General features: G+C 44.2%; 1 protein-coding gene across 1 annotated transcript in view; it reads right to left on the reverse strand.

The window, feature by feature from the left end:
* Window positions 1-1098: 1098 nt before the first annotated feature.
* The window catches only part of LOC310860064 (PR domain zinc finger protein 5-like), a gene marked incomplete at its 3' end in the record, with an annotated part of 135220 nt that continues 120590 nt past the window's right edge, over window positions 1099-15728 (reverse strand). The window contains 3 exon segments of the mRNA XM_083766826.1: window positions 1099-1258; window positions 13994-14037; window positions 14039-14167. Coding sequence (XP_083622952.1) covers window positions 1099-1258; window positions 13994-14037; window positions 14039-14167 — 333 coding nt within the window.

Consider the following 15728-nt stretch of genomic DNA (forward strand, 5'->3'; position numbering starts at 1 on the left):
CAGGGACACCTGATTTAAAACACTACCGCAAAAGCAAACACTAGTAGTAGTAGTATTAGGGTTGCCCCGCAGAGAGGGGCATTTTCACCTTCTAATACAGCCTATACAGGAGAACCATTCTGCCAGCCAGCTCGCTAGCATAACGGTCTAATCATCAGCCTAGCGATCCACACCTCACATGTTTGAATCCCGCTGCTGCCACTATACTTATTCCATAAAAACGTTTGTTTTCTTTCTTTCTTTGTTTTTGGCCGACTTGGAACTATAGTTTTAGACCACGACGGAGGGCTGCCGTCTCTAGTGAACTCGAGCCACGGGAGACACCACAGAGTGATGTTCACTATAGAGACACCACAGAGTGATGTTCACTATAGAGACACCACAGAGTGATGTTTACTATAGAGACACCACAGAGTGATGTTCACTATAGAGACACCACAGAGTGATGTTCACTATAGAGACACCACAGAGTGATGTTCACTATAGAGACACCACAGAGTGATGTTCACTAGAGACACCACAGAGTGATGTTCACTATAGAGACACCACAGAGTGATGTTCACTAGAGACACCACAGAGTGATGTTCACTATAGAGACACCACAGAGTGATGTTCACTATAGAGACACCACAGAGTGATGTTCACTAGAGAGACACCACAGAGTGATGTTCACTAGAGACACCACAGAGTGATGTTCACTAGAGAGACACCACAGAGTGATGTTCACTATAGAGACACCACAGAGTGATGTTCACTATAGAGACACCACAGAGTGATGTTCACTAGAGACACCACAGAGTGATGTTCACTATAGAGACACCACAGAGTGATGTTCACTAGAGAGACACCACAGAGTGATGTTCACTATAGAGACACCACAGAGTGATGTTCACTATAGAGACACCACAGAGTGATGTTCACTATAGAGACACCACAGAGTGATGTTCACTAGAGACACCACAGAGTGATGTTCACTAGAGAGACACCACAGAGTGATGTTCACTATAGAGACACCACAGAGTGATGTTCACTATAGAGACACCACAGAGTGATGTTCACTAGAGAGACACCACAGAGTGTGGAACGTTGTGATGTTCACTAGAGACGACTCAGCCCCGTTGGAGTCAGGAACACCTCCACACGTTGCTGAGGTCTGGAATCTAACCGGCGACCTCCGGTGTTCTCCCGAGGCCAATGACACACGATGGTGGAGTCAAAGGAGATTCCCTTTGATGTGTCAAAGCAATCGATCAAAAATCTGGTGCCACAATTGGACTGTGTTTTTCTTGGGTCATGCTTTGGAAAAGTTCAATTAGTTACGCACATTTCAAAATGGCCACTAATGTCACAAGTTGCTGCCTTATTGGATTTTCTTTGCTTTCTTATAATTGTCTGGGCTGAATTTGACATATTTATATGGTTGTTTTGGGTTGTCGGGTCCTACTTGTAGTCAAAATGTGTAAATATGATGTAAATCTAACCAGTAGGTGGAAAATGGAGCAGGATTTACTTGGAACTCCCCTGTTCAAGGAATGTGGGGGACGTGAATGAACTGGGTGAATCCTTTCATTGAATATTTTTGCAGCAAAAGTAATTACAGTAGTCAAAGTTATTACAAAACAAGGTCAGGTTGTGATCAGGACCAGGATTACATGTGAATATTCCTCAGAAAAGTAAACCTTTTGCTATTTCCACCTATAATAAGACCTTATATAAAAGAGTGTTGATTCACAATAGAACCAAATATTGGCATCCTGGCTGCTTTGAGATGTAGGGACACTACTTGTACACCGTCTATGCAAGTATGATGTAAACACACATGGACAGGTATCAGTCAACAGGCCCGTCTAGAGTTTGAATGGACAGGTATCAGTCAACAGGCCCGTCTAGAGTTTAAATGGACAGGTATCAGTCAACAGGCCCGTCTAGAGTTTGAATGGACAGGTATCAGTCAACAGGCCCGTCTAGAGTTTGAATGGACAGGTATCAGTCAACAGGCCCGTCTAGAGTTTGAATGGACAGGTATCAGTCAACAGGCCCGTCTAGAGTTTGAATGGACAGGTATCAGTCAACTGGCCCGTCTAGAGTTTGAATGGACAGGTATCAGTCAACAGGCCCGTCTAGAGTTTGAATGGACAGGTATCAGTCAACAGGCCCGTCTAGAGTTTGAATGGACAGGTATCAGTCAACAGGCCCGTCTAGAGTTTGAATGGACAGGTATCAGTCAACAGGCCCGTCTAGAGTTTGAATGGACAGGTATCAGTCAACAGGCCCGTCTAGAGTTTAAATGGACAGGTATCAGTCAACAGGCCCGTCTAGAGTTTAAATGGACAGGTATCAGTCAACAGGCCCGACTAGAGTTTAAATGGACAGGTATCAGTCAAAAGGGAGACATCGAAGAGGATGGACGGGTGGGGGAAGGATCGACATGTGGAATGTCGGGACCGGTCCATATATGCAGATCTAGGTGATGATCCAGTCTTCTCCATTTATGGCTATCCAGGGTTAGGGTCAGTGTCGTGGTCTTCATATATGCAGAAGGCCCATATATGGAGCGTGTCAGGAGGCGTGACGGACTGAGCGCGCTAAGACGCACTAGGCACAATAATTGTCATACATATCTAAATATGTATGACATTTTCCCAATTCCATAGCAACCATGTGTAGCCCTAGTTGCTATCGTGATCAATTTACCATATTAGGGAGGTCGGCACGCATCGACATCCTTGATTGGTCAAACCAAACCATCGGCTTCACGGATTGGCCAAACTGTGCGTGACGTTCGTGCATCTGAACCAATATAATTGAAGACAGAGAACATTCCATGCTTTTACACAGCAGGATTTGACCAATAGGATACCATCGGTCAATAGGACTTATTCTAGTGAGTAATGTTACACTGGGCGGAGCGTCTGAGAGGACCAGAGACAGCCAATCAAAGAGCTGTGACAGTGAGACACTGTGTGTACTGCTTTGGAGGTGAGAAGAAGATTGATGTGAACGTCTTCAACACAAAGTCTTTGATCTGGAGGAAGTTGACCCCAGAGACCCGTGGAACAGGAGAACGCCACCATGAGGTTCCCTCCAGGCGTGAGGGCCACACAGCTGTGCTGATTGAAGACACTGTCTACCTCTGGGGAGGTTATCCTAACTGCAATGTGCTTTATGCATTTGATGTCGACGCCCATACATGGTTCAAACCACAGGTTTCTGGAACCGTTCCAAAGGTGAGGTGGTACCACTCAGACTGTGTTTTGGGGAAGGTCATGTATATTTATGGAGGATACACCGAGACTGGATCGACTAATGACATGTACAAGTTGGACACCACCACAATGGTCTGGACTTTAATTACCACCCGAGGAACTCCACCTCCTGCTACAGGATGCCACTCTGTTACCATCATCGGGACAAAGATGTTTGTATTTGGAGGCTGGAGGTGGTGTTGTCATTACTACAACACCATCAGAGTGTTTGACACAGAGACCAATCTCTGGATGGACACATGTCCTTCTACACAGATTGTTCCAGAAGAACGCATTGAACATTCAGCCTTTACCTACAATGGAGAGCTGTACATATGTGGTGGTCGCTGCGGTAACCAGGACTTTAATGATCTGTGGAAATTCAGTCCAGAGACCTTCTCCTGGAAGAAGGTTGAGCCCAAGGGGAAACGTCCACATATGTTGAATAGGATGTGCTGTTGCATGGTCGGAGATCGTGTCATCCTCTTTGGAGGAACCAAAACACCTGGTGACCTGTATGTCTTAGACCTCAGTCCTAGCCTCAAGACATTATGTAAGCTACCGGTTATTCAGTACGGTCTGGAGCAGTCTGGACTCCCACACAACATCAGGTGGGAACTGGCAGCCATGACTATAGCAAACAGCTGCTGATTGAACAAGCAAACAAATAATACTATAAAATGAAGAATAACTAACAGCGACACGTGGAGCCAATAAAAGAAGGAAATTAAAACAGCAAGCAGTACAAAGACAGGGTGCCTGTTCTTAACCTTGAGATGAGATGAGATATACTTTATTAATCCCCGAGGGGAAATTGAAGTGTTAAAACAGCATAAAGTGCATAGAAACTAAAAAAAAAAGCTAAAAACTACTGGACAGACAGAAAAACACAGAACAGACACAAATGACATAATCACACAAGACCAGGACAACCAAGGACCATATGCCATTTGGGGGGGGGGGGGGGGGGGGCAGTTCTTATGCCTTTGCATTGAAAAGTCTGATGGCAGTTGGCATGAAAGAGAGTCTGTAACGTTCTGTGTGCATCAGGGGGGAGTGTGAGCCTGCGGCTGAAAGTGCCATGTTGTGATTTCAAATCATTTTAATAGTGTCTTTATAAATTCTGTTGAGGAGCTGGCTCAAAGCTTCTCAACTAGAACTTGGACTTGTGATCCTATTAAGGATGACATAAGGCCCCTTTTCAGGTTGGAGGAGATCACCGAATCTGAAGTGGTAAAGGTCATAAGTGCCAGGGACGTAATCCCGTATCTAATCCAACTATGCACTGGTTGCCATGCCCGTAAAGATGTTTTTTTTTTTTTTTTTTTTGCAATTTTCTTTTTTTTTTAAACTTTTTTTTTAAAACGCCCTCTCTTTTTCTATAATGGGAGAATTGGCACTCAGAGTCTAAACTGGTGACCACCAGGTGGCACTGAAGGAGTTAGAGACTCAAAAGCAAAGGATTTTTGTAATATGGACACAACCTTTCTAAAAACACATAAGGACGCCCTATAATCTGTCCTATAGCTCATTTGATAAATCTATCAATCAAACAATCATTTTTCCAAGTAGATGGAAAACGGCTATTGTAACACCCATCTTTATGGCTGGGGACCAAACAAATGTGAGCAATCAGTATTTTACCTATTGTGTCCAAAGTGGCTGAGAAATGGGTGGCCCAACAACTGACTGCTCACCTGAACTCGGACCACAATCCTTTGCACCAGTGTTGTTTTCGTCGACTAAAACTAAGGGCCGATTCATACTCCTATTTTACCGCTGTTTCGGCACTGTAGTGCCGAAATGATTTCGGCTCGTCAGAAATTTTCAGTAGCACCGAAGAGCAGACTTTAGGACGGTACCCGCCCCCCCGAACCTCAAATGACGTCAAATTGTAGGCTCTACAGCGCCAAACCGACTTTTATTCGGCTCTAAAATAGGAGTATGAATCGGCCCTAAGACGAAAATTTTTCGTCGAATACCTTTTTTCACTGACTAAAACTAAATAAAAACGAAATAAAAACGAATCTATGATGACTAAAACTAAGACTAAATATACTGACAATTTCGTCAACAAATAAAAACTAGACTAAAATGTTAGGAAGGGAATAGTGGAGAAGAGATCCAGTTTATGCTGGGTTGCATGCTGAAAATAGCAGATATACAATCTCGCAGCACGACGCGTTGTGAGATTGTATATCTGCTATTTTCAGCATGCAACCAAAGTCGTTGTAATAGGTCATTACAACGACATCAAGGCCTGTCAAAACACATTTTAGTCGACTAAATCAACTGTAGATCTAGTCGACTAAAATCGTATGACATTTAGTCGACTAAAACTAGACTAAAACTAGAACATTCCAGGTGACTAAAATGTGACTAAAACAAAGTGAAAACTATTCAAGAGACTATGACTAAAACTAAAACAGAAATTTGCTGCCAAAAACAACACTGCTTTGCACCCACTGCAATTCGGCTTCCGCTCCAACCACTCAACAGAAACAGCTAACTGTTACTTTCTGGAAGGCGTAAAGTCAGAGTTGGACTCGGGTGGCATAGTGGGCACAGTATTTCTGGATCTCAAAAAGGCATTTGACACTGTACACCATCAGGTACTTCTGTCAAAGCTCTCGTCATTTATTTTTTCTATACAGAGTCAGAGGCAGTCAAATGGATGCATTCATATTGACCAAACAGGAACCAAAGTGTTCGTGTTGGTAGTGCTCAGTCAGCATATCTTAACTGTGGCATTGGAGTTCCTCAGGGATCCATACTGGGCCCTATTTAGTTTAGTTTATATAAACAAAATGTACCATGTCGATCTGTTCCTGTATTGTATTGTGTTTTTGAATGGACGTAGTGTTGGGTGCTTGCACATTTGCACACATGGCGTCAACGCATGGTGTTGTGTGCAGGCACACTACACTTTGTCTTTCTTTTATCTGTATTGTATTGTGTTTTTGTATGGACGTAGTGTTGGGTGCTTGCACATTTGCACACATGGCATCAACGCATGGTGTTGTCCTTTGTCCTTTTTAACATTCATTTTTTAAGAGCCTGCCCTGCAGGGACTACAGATGAAATGTAGCTTCGGCTAACTCTGGCCCATTTATACATTGATGTGAAAACTGACATGTTGATTAATGAGCTTTGTCCCTGTCAAATAAATACAATAAGATGACATCATATGAGAGGAGGACTACTGTACGTGAGACCTTTAGAGGAACTGTAAATATCAGAGATCAAAACGTGATGATTGTTATACAGACACATACTGTGATGGTTAGGCTTCTTCTGGAAGCCAAACGCACATGTGATAGGATTTACAGTCGCTTCCAACAGCAGCCCCTCCATTTGCATATGTGGGGCTGTGTGTGTGTGTGTGTGTGTGTGTGTGTGTGTGTGTGTGTGTGTGTGTGTGTGTGCGCGCCGTGTGCATGTGTGGTACACACAGTATTTCCTCTACAGGACACCAGAAATCATTTACAAGACCCACCATTTACACATTTATAGAATTCTAGATAGCGTTGCCGTCGCGTGGAATGCTTTGAAGTCTAAAGCCGTAGGCTACATTTTAAAATGATTATAAAAAATAAACAGGTGGGGTCCCGTTTTAGTTTTTAATTTCTTTCAAATATTAAAAGTCCATAGACTTTTTTTTTCATTTCTGAAAGCCAGACCACAATGTAAAATATCCGATCTAGAAGCTTGTGGATCTGCTATTCTTTCTCACGACATTCTCGTGCGTCGTTCTCGTATGATGAAGTGGGACAGAAAAAATTACAGAAAAAAAAAACATTGAAAGCTGGTAGTACATGGTGTTGTACGTATACAGTATATATGGAACATAACCTGCTGTGAAGCTGTTCACAAACAATTATACCTAACTTTGCTACTACAGGGATAGCATGTACATATGTTACTATTATTAAAACATGCACATGTACAGTACATATGTTACTATTACTTTTACACTCCGATTGCTCTTTCTTGCACTCTTTAATTGTTTGCTGTGTTTGCTTTGGTAACCTCGCCTCACCAGGCCTTCCACCACCTCGGAGGAAAGCCTGGTCTCTGTTTCAAAAGTCTGTATGATCCTGTCGGGAGCGGATGATATCGTTACGTCATGTTGTAGTATTGTTTTGTAGTCATCAGGATGATATCGTTACGTCATGTTGTAGTATTGTTTTGTAGTCATCAGGATGATATCGTTACGTCATGTTGTAGTATCGTTTTGTAGTCAACAGGATGATATCGTTACGTCATGTTGTAGTATTGTTTTGTAGTCATCAGGATGATATCGTTACGTCATGTTGTAGTATTGTTTTGTAGTCATCAGGATGATTTGGTTACGTCATGTTGTAGTCATTGTTTTGTAGTCATCAGGATGATATCGTTACGTCATGTTGCAGTATTGTTTTGTAGTCATCAGGATGATATCGTTACGTCATGTTGTATTATTGTTTTGTAGTCAGGATGATATCGTTACGTCATGTTGTAGTCATTGTTTTGTAGTCATCAGGATGATATCGTTACGTCATGTTGTAGTATTGTTTTGTAGTAATCAGGATGATATCATTACGTCATGTTGTAGTATTGTTTTGTAGTCATCAGGATGATATCGTTACGTCATGTTGTAGTATTGTTTTGTAGTCATCAGGATGATATCGTTACGTCATGTTGTAGTATTGTTTTGTAGTCATCAGGATGATATCGTTACGTCATGTTGTAGTCATTGTTTTGTAGTCATCAGGATGATATCGTTACGTCATGTTGTAGTATTGTTTTGTAGTCATCAGGATGATATCGTTACGTCATGTTGTAGTATTGTTTTGTAGTCATCAGGATGATATCGTTACGTCATGTTGTAGTCATTGTTTTGTAGTCATCAGGATGATATCGTTACGTCATGTTGTAGTATTGTTTTGTAGTCATCAGGATGATATCGTTACGTCATGTTGTAGTATTGTTTTGTAGTCATCAGGATGATATCGTTACGTCATGTTGTAGTATTGTTTTGTAGTCGACAGGCAGGAACAACAGGCGGCGGAAACTTCCTTTTCCCTGAAACCGATTTTTCTCAATAAAAGCTCTCGTAGCCTGTAGCTTTTATTGAGACAAATCAGTTTGAGGGAAAAGGACGTTGCCGCCTGTTCCTGCCTGTCGACTACAAAACAATACTACAACATGACGTAACGATATCATCCGCTGCCGACAGGATCATATACCCTAAATGAAATGGTGCCCAGGCTATTGCTTTGGTGGTTTTCTTTTTGAATATATCTATAATAATATTATGCTGCTGCCTTGTCTGTAAGGAAAAACACTAACCCTGCCTTAAGGGTACAGCAGGTGCTTCTCCTTTGTTAAAGTAAGTGTTAAATATATCTAAATATATTCTGATTACTCAATGCTGAACTAGAAAGTGTTTGTTCAGTAACAGGGGTCTCTCCTGGTACACAACATGCATTTTCAGGTCAGGATGCCAATTTGATCCAATCAGGAGATCTCATAGAGGATAAACAAGTGACATTGGAAGTGAAAAAAAAAAACGATAGAAATAAAAAATGAACACTATAAAATGTAAACAGATAAATGGGTTATCTCTGCAGGTATAGGGTTAAATTAGCAACACAGGAGAGAACAATATGTGTATTAAAGAGATGGGGAGACCTGAACACGCTATTATAATAGCAATGATTACTATACTGTTTTTCTGTTCCAACCAAAAACATCAATAAGGGCCTTTCTCGGCCCCGCCCCTCTCCCACTGTTTATATTGCGTTTAGTTTCCAAGATGGCCGCCGCACCAGGAGAGGGGTGGGGCAGAGGTGAGCGGGCGGGGTCGACATATGACCTCACTGGGCTGCGTTCACACATTCAAGACACCTGACTTGTGTCTGAACACCGCTTTGATGGATGTGTTCTGCCCCCCCCTTCCCCACCAAACAAATTTTGGTCAAACCATTATGGGCTTCCATTGGAAATGCATTGGAGCGGCCATTAAAGGACCACTTCTCTTTAGCTACATAGAAATGTCTATTTGTATGTCTCTAAATGTTTGTATGTCTCTACATGTTTTGATGAATTGAACAATGTGGACCCTGTTGTAAACAAGTGTAATGCTTAATTGGGTCGTCCACTCACAGTTAAGTCTTTGTATTGAGTTTGTGCTTAAAATGTACTGTAAATTCTACAAACTGTTAATAAATATTTCAATCAATCAATCAATCACTTCACCACTTTTCAACCTATCTTCATATAAAAAAATCTACTCGGTCTGTGTCTCATATAGGAGGGCTGTGGGGGCAGTTCAGAAACCGTCTTCCAGTGACATCGATGGGGAATACAAGCTAATAGAAACGGCAGGCTTTCTAGTCCTGAAAAGTTGCAATGCGAAAATGGAAGCCATCGTTCTCACGATAATGAAAATCTAAATATCTTTGTAAAAAAAAAAAAAAACTGCCTAATGATGATGTCACTGGAAGACAGTTTCTAAACTGCCCACAGCCCTCCTATGAGACACAGACTGAGTAGAAAAAATCATGCCGTTTTTACATGATTATTAGTGAGGACCTATTATATGAAGAAGAAGAAAAGTGGTGAAGTGGTCCTTTAAACACAGACACAAGACAGACACAAGACGGGTGTCTTGAATGTGTGACTTCCAACCCAGAGGTTACATTTACCGACTCTGGGCGTGTTACGGCCGCAGGCCTTTAGGTATGTCTTTGCCTGCGTGGTGCGCACAGTGCGCGCCACCTTTGCCTAACCCCTCCCTGTAGATCCGTCAGCGCAGCCATTGGTGGGGAGCATTACCGTCACTCAGCTGTTGGTCGCCCGCTCCGCACCTCGCTCCTCCAACCGGCTTCTACACCTGCGCCCACCTGACGGCATAAAGCCGTCCTGCAGCCTTCACTCACGGCCGCTGTCCAACAGTCACTCCAGAGTGGAGCAGACTAGAGGCAGCGCGCCCTCCGTGCAGCGAGAGAATGCACGGAGTAATATTATGGAACCATCGTGTAGCAAGAGTTGCTTGATGAGTTTATTGTGTCACCTGTAGTATTCCTACGTTCTGAGCACCGGGCCACGGAAGCCTGCTTTTTGTACAGTTTGTTAGATTAGAGTAGAGTAGGCAATAGTAGGGCACTGTTGTCACTTTATTTTCGGTTGTTAGGTTAGTGTCTGAAACTCAAGAGGTTAGTTTTAGTATGCTTTTGATTATTTCCTTAGTTGCTCCGTGTGTCATTTATGTTTGCCCAATGAATAGTAATTCATATTGAATACTAATGTAAATACATATTGTTTTCCACTATTCGTATGCCACAGCAGTAATAAAGAACTTTGGCATTTCACCACCTTGCCTTCTTTAACCGTCCTAGACTCGGTGAGTCGTAACAGGGCGGGAACCCCTTTTGGTGTTAGCATCATGTCATGCTTTAGCTATTGAAAAATAGCAGATATACAAGCTCATAGCGAGCTGTAGGTCTGCTATTTTCTTTTTTATCGAAGAAAGACTGACATAGAAACATAGCTTTTTCAGAAAACTGTCAGGATGTAGAAGAACATTTTTAGAATCTGATCTCAGGTCAGAATGGGTTAACAGACCAGTGTCTAATCCACTCTTTTCCACACTCCCCTAGAGTCAACATCACCATGAAGCACGTCATCAGAATTAAGAGAAGGAAATGGATGTTTGGTAAGTGACGAAGGTTTTTTTTATACAATTCCAAACAGAAAACGTGTGAAGTGACAATTCACAGTCCCACACACGCACCAACCATCCAACCATCCAACCAACCAACCAACCGAACAGAGGCAGACTCTGGAAAATGTGCGGCAATCGGGGCAAGGAACAACAATAAGGGGTCTCTGGTTATACAGAAAACAGCCGAAAAAGAAGAGGGGGGGGGAGGGAGGGGGGAGAGAACAGGGGTTGCACTTCCATTCAAACACATAATACACTGGGTAACACAGAACAGTAATGTAAACATATAGAGTACCAGGGGCCCCCGGGGGACGGCCCGCTTAAGCCAACAGAACATTTCCTTAACATTTTGAACAGAGTTCCTTCGGGCTCATTTTGTCAAAGTCTTTTTTTTTTTTTTGTTCCTAATGCAATTTGGAGCGCATGTAGCAAAACATTGGCCCGGTGACAGACAAACAGACGGACCAGGACGTAGTAGAGTTGGTCCAGACACACTTCCAGACACAGTTACCCTGCAACGCGTAGAGCCCCTCTGGAGCAGCAATGCTCCTCAACCCCCGGCTTTTGTTCAAGCTTTCCCCACCGCGCTAAACCGTGACGCGTTAGCATGTAGCGCTAAACCGTGACGCGTCGGCATGTAGCGCACTGAACCGCGACGCGTTAGCACGTAGCACTAAACCGCGACGCGTTAGCACGTAGCGCTAAACTGCGACGCGTTAGCATGTAGCGCGAGAGGTTGCGGACGGCAGCGATCTCTGGAATGGAGTGTCTCTGGAAGACGTGACCCCGTGAGAAATGTCGGGGTGGAACCAAGAGGACATTTTCCGCACAGTGTCGTATATAACAGGCTTAACTGAAACTTAAGCCCGTTTCATATACGACACTGTGCGGAAAATAGCAGATCTACAAGGTCACAACAGGTCGCGACGCGACCCATTGCGAGCTTGTAGATCTGCTATTTTCGGTGCAGGACAACAATACAATGCACGCTATATCGGACAGTAACACTTTTTTTTTTTGAAAGCCCTGATAATGTACAGTAGACATAAGGAAATAAGGCACAGACTGGATATACCGTGTGACAAAGTTAGTAGTAAGTAAGCCTTGCATGAGCCATGAAGCCCACAGGGGCTGTTTCTGTAGGCGTGAGGCAGCTTGATGTACAAGTATACACCCCCGTGGACATGTATGTCGCAGGGACTTACCCCCCAATCCAACCCCTTTGATGCTGAGTGCCAAGCAGGGAGGCGTTTTACAGTCTTTGGTATGACCCGGCCGGGGGGGCATCGAACCGTCCTTGTAACAGAGAGATGATGAATGAAGATCTTCAGTCAGGCTTCACTATCGTCGTTCTTCTTCCGTTCCTGGATTTACAGTAGGCCTATACTGTATAATAGCTCTGCCTCTTTTATTGGCAGACATCGTTGAACCGAGGAGCCGACGCGAATGGAGCGATGGCGTTTTTTCTTTTTTAACTGTACATGTGCACGGCGCGCCAGTAGAACCAAAGGAGTCTGCTGCTTCGTAGAAAACAAAGAGAGGTCTCTATCGTCAAACAGTTGCAGTGAAGGTTTGTACAGTAAATGTTCAGTAAGGTACAGTAACAGGGGAGTCCATGACGTCACAGTAAAAACATTGGGAACTCGGCGGACAGATTGTCAGCATTGCGTGTGAGGCTACATACAGTATATATATATAGAGAGACTCCATAATCCCAACCTTTCATTAAGGGTTATGAAATGTCACGGCTATTAGCACGTCCGTGTGGCAATTGATGAGAGAGAGAGAGAGGGACGGGCGATCGAGGTCTGGAGACAGCTGACACATGTCTGCCTCCTGAAGTCCATCCAAAAAGCATGCCCCCGGAAAAATGTAACATCTTTTTATAACCCTTTAAACTTAAGTACAGTATAGGTTTTCTTATTCTCTAACCATCTCCATATTCTTCTGGCACGTGTTATAATAATAATATCAAAAGGCTTGTATTTTCTTTCCCCGTGCGTGTATATCTTTTTTTTTTTTCACTTTACGACATTCAGTAATCTGATAGCGTTATGTTTTTTAGTTTTTTTCCCCCAGTCACTGCTGATTGCTCTCCCTGACGGGGAGGAGGACAGACTAGGCCTCTGTCTGTCCCCGAGAGGCCCATGGAGGACAGACCAGGCCTCTGTCTGTCCCTGACAGACCCATGGAGGACAGACCAGGCCTCTGTCTGTCCCTGACAGACCCATGGAGGACAGACATGGCCTCTGTCTGTCCCTGACAGGCCTATGGAGGACAGACCAGGCCTCTGTCTGTCCCAGACAGGCCTATGGAGGACAGACAAGGCCTCTGTCTGTCCCTGACGGGCCCATGGAGGACAGACTAGGCCTCTGTCTGTACCTGACGGGCCCATGGAGGACAGACTAGGCCTCTGTCTGTCCCAACGGGCCCATGGAGGACAGACAAGGCCTCTGTCTGTCCCTGACGGGCCCATGGAGGACAGACTAGGCCTCTGTCTGTCCCTGACGGGCCCATGGAGGACAGACAAGGCCTCTGTCTGTCCCTGACAGGCCCATGGAGGACAGACAAGGCCTCTGTCTGTCCCTGACAGACCCATGGAGGACAGACATGGCCTCTGTCTGTCCCTGACAGGCCTATGGAGGACAGACCAGGCCTCTGTCTGTCCCAGACAGGCCTATGGAGGACAGACAAGGCCTCTGTCTGTCCCTGACGGGCCCATGGAGGACAGACTAGGCCTCTGTCTGTACCTGACGGGCCCATGGAGGACAGACTAGGCCTCTGTCTGTCCCAACGGGCCCATGGAGGACAGACAAGGCCTCTGTCTGTCCCTGACGGGCCCATGGAGGACAGACTAGGCCTCTGTCTGTCCCTGACGGGCCCATGGAGGACAGACAAGGCCTCTGTCTGTCCCTGACAGGCCCATGGAGGACAGACAAGGCCTCTGTCTGTCCCTGACGGGCCCATGGAGGACAGACAAGGCCTCTGTCTGTCCCCGACGGGCCCATGGAGGACAGACCAGGTCTCTGTCTGTCCCAACGGGCGGCGGCTAGGCCTCGTCTCCCCGTGGACGTTCTCCATGTGGGACCTTGAGGTAGTCGTTCCTGGTGAACTTCTTGTGGCACAGGCTGCACTCGGCCATGGGCCGGTTGGGGTTGTGGGTCAGCTTGTGACGGCTGAGCATCTTCTTCAGGCTGAAGGACAGGTCACACACCTGGAGGGGGGGGGGGGGGGGAAGAGAGAGAGAGAGAGAGAGAGAGAGATGAGAGAGAGAGAGAGAGAGAGAGAGAGAGAGAGAGCAGTGGGAGATATTAAAGTAGCTGGATTCAAATAGGCCTAATATATAACAACGTGGGGTCTTGGGGGGCTGACATGACTTTGGGGGGGGGGGGCGTCCCTAGATGACAGTGAAGTAACAATTTAGTGTGTGTACTGTGGGGGAGAAAGACCATTATTGCATCAAAAGTAATCACCAAACAAATATAAATATAAATTCTAGTAGAAACGAATGGAAACGCGAGCACGCTGAAGATAGTTAGCTGTGGCTGTTGCATCAATTAAAGATTAAAGATAGTTAGCCGTGGCTGTTGCATCAATTAAAGATTAAAGATAGTTAGCCGTGGCTGTTGCATCAATTAAAGATTAAAGATAGTTAGCCGTGGCTGTTGCATCAATTAAAGATTAAAGATAGTTAGCATGTGGCTGTTGCATCAATTAAAGATTAAAGATAGTTAGCTGTGGCTGTTGCATCAATTAAAGATTAAAGATAGTTAGCTGTGGCTGTTGCATCAATTAAAGATTAAAGATAGTTAGCCGTGGCTGTTGCATCAATTAAAGATTAAAGATAGTTAGCTGTGGCTGTTGCATCAATTAAAGATTAAAGATAGTTAGCATGTGGCTGTTGCAATCAATTAAAGATTAAAGATAGTTAGCCGTGGCTGTTGCATCAATTAAAGATTAAAGATAGTTAGCTGTGGCTGTTGCATCAATTAAGATTAAAGATAGTTAGCAGTGGCTTTTGCATCGATTAAAAGAAAAAAGTTGAAATGTATCTTTAAATGATGGGCATTGATAATTGGAAGCGTGATCCCTTTAACCCATTCTGGGCGGGAACCACTTTTGGTGTTTAAAGCATTATGTTATACTTTAGCTATTGAGAAATAGCAGATCTACAAGCTCATAGCTCATCAAAATTGTGAAAATGCGGCGCAAACCTTTGAATATAATATATTCTTTCAGAACGAACATTTTTAACTAAAATCCTTGCAACATATTTTCAGATGGCGGCCAATTACATATATTTTTCGGGGTCCTCGACATGAAAATGTTTTGAGAATGAAACATGGGGTTTTTTCCAGACATTTTCAGATTTAGAAGGTATTTGTAGAACCGTCCTCGGGTCTAAATGGGTTAACCTCGTTAACACCCTAATAGCTCCCAGCTTGTGTCTGCTAGCCGGCCGTGCAGCTTACAGTCATATCATCAAGCAGTCGGAGGAGGAGACCTAATCGGGAAGCGCAGCCGGGAGGAACTGGAGATGATTAGCCCATTCTGACCTGAGATCAGATTCATACGAGGTTTCCACTGGACACACACTGGTCTGATTATTAACCCATTCTGACCTGAGATCAGATTCTAAAAATGTCAGTCGTTCTTCGAGCTCGTAAGCGCGCCACCGAGTGGCGCGCTATGAGCTTGTAGATCTGCTATTTTTAAATAGCTAAAGCATAACATGATGCTAACACCAAAATGGGTTCCCCGTTCAGGATGGGTTA

This window comes from Protomyctophum parallelum, assembly GCF_964188405.1.
Source record: "Protomyctophum parallelum genome assembly, chromosome: 6".
Lineage (NCBI taxonomy): Eukaryota > Metazoa > Chordata > Actinopteri > Myctophiformes > Myctophidae > Protomyctophum > Protomyctophum parallelum.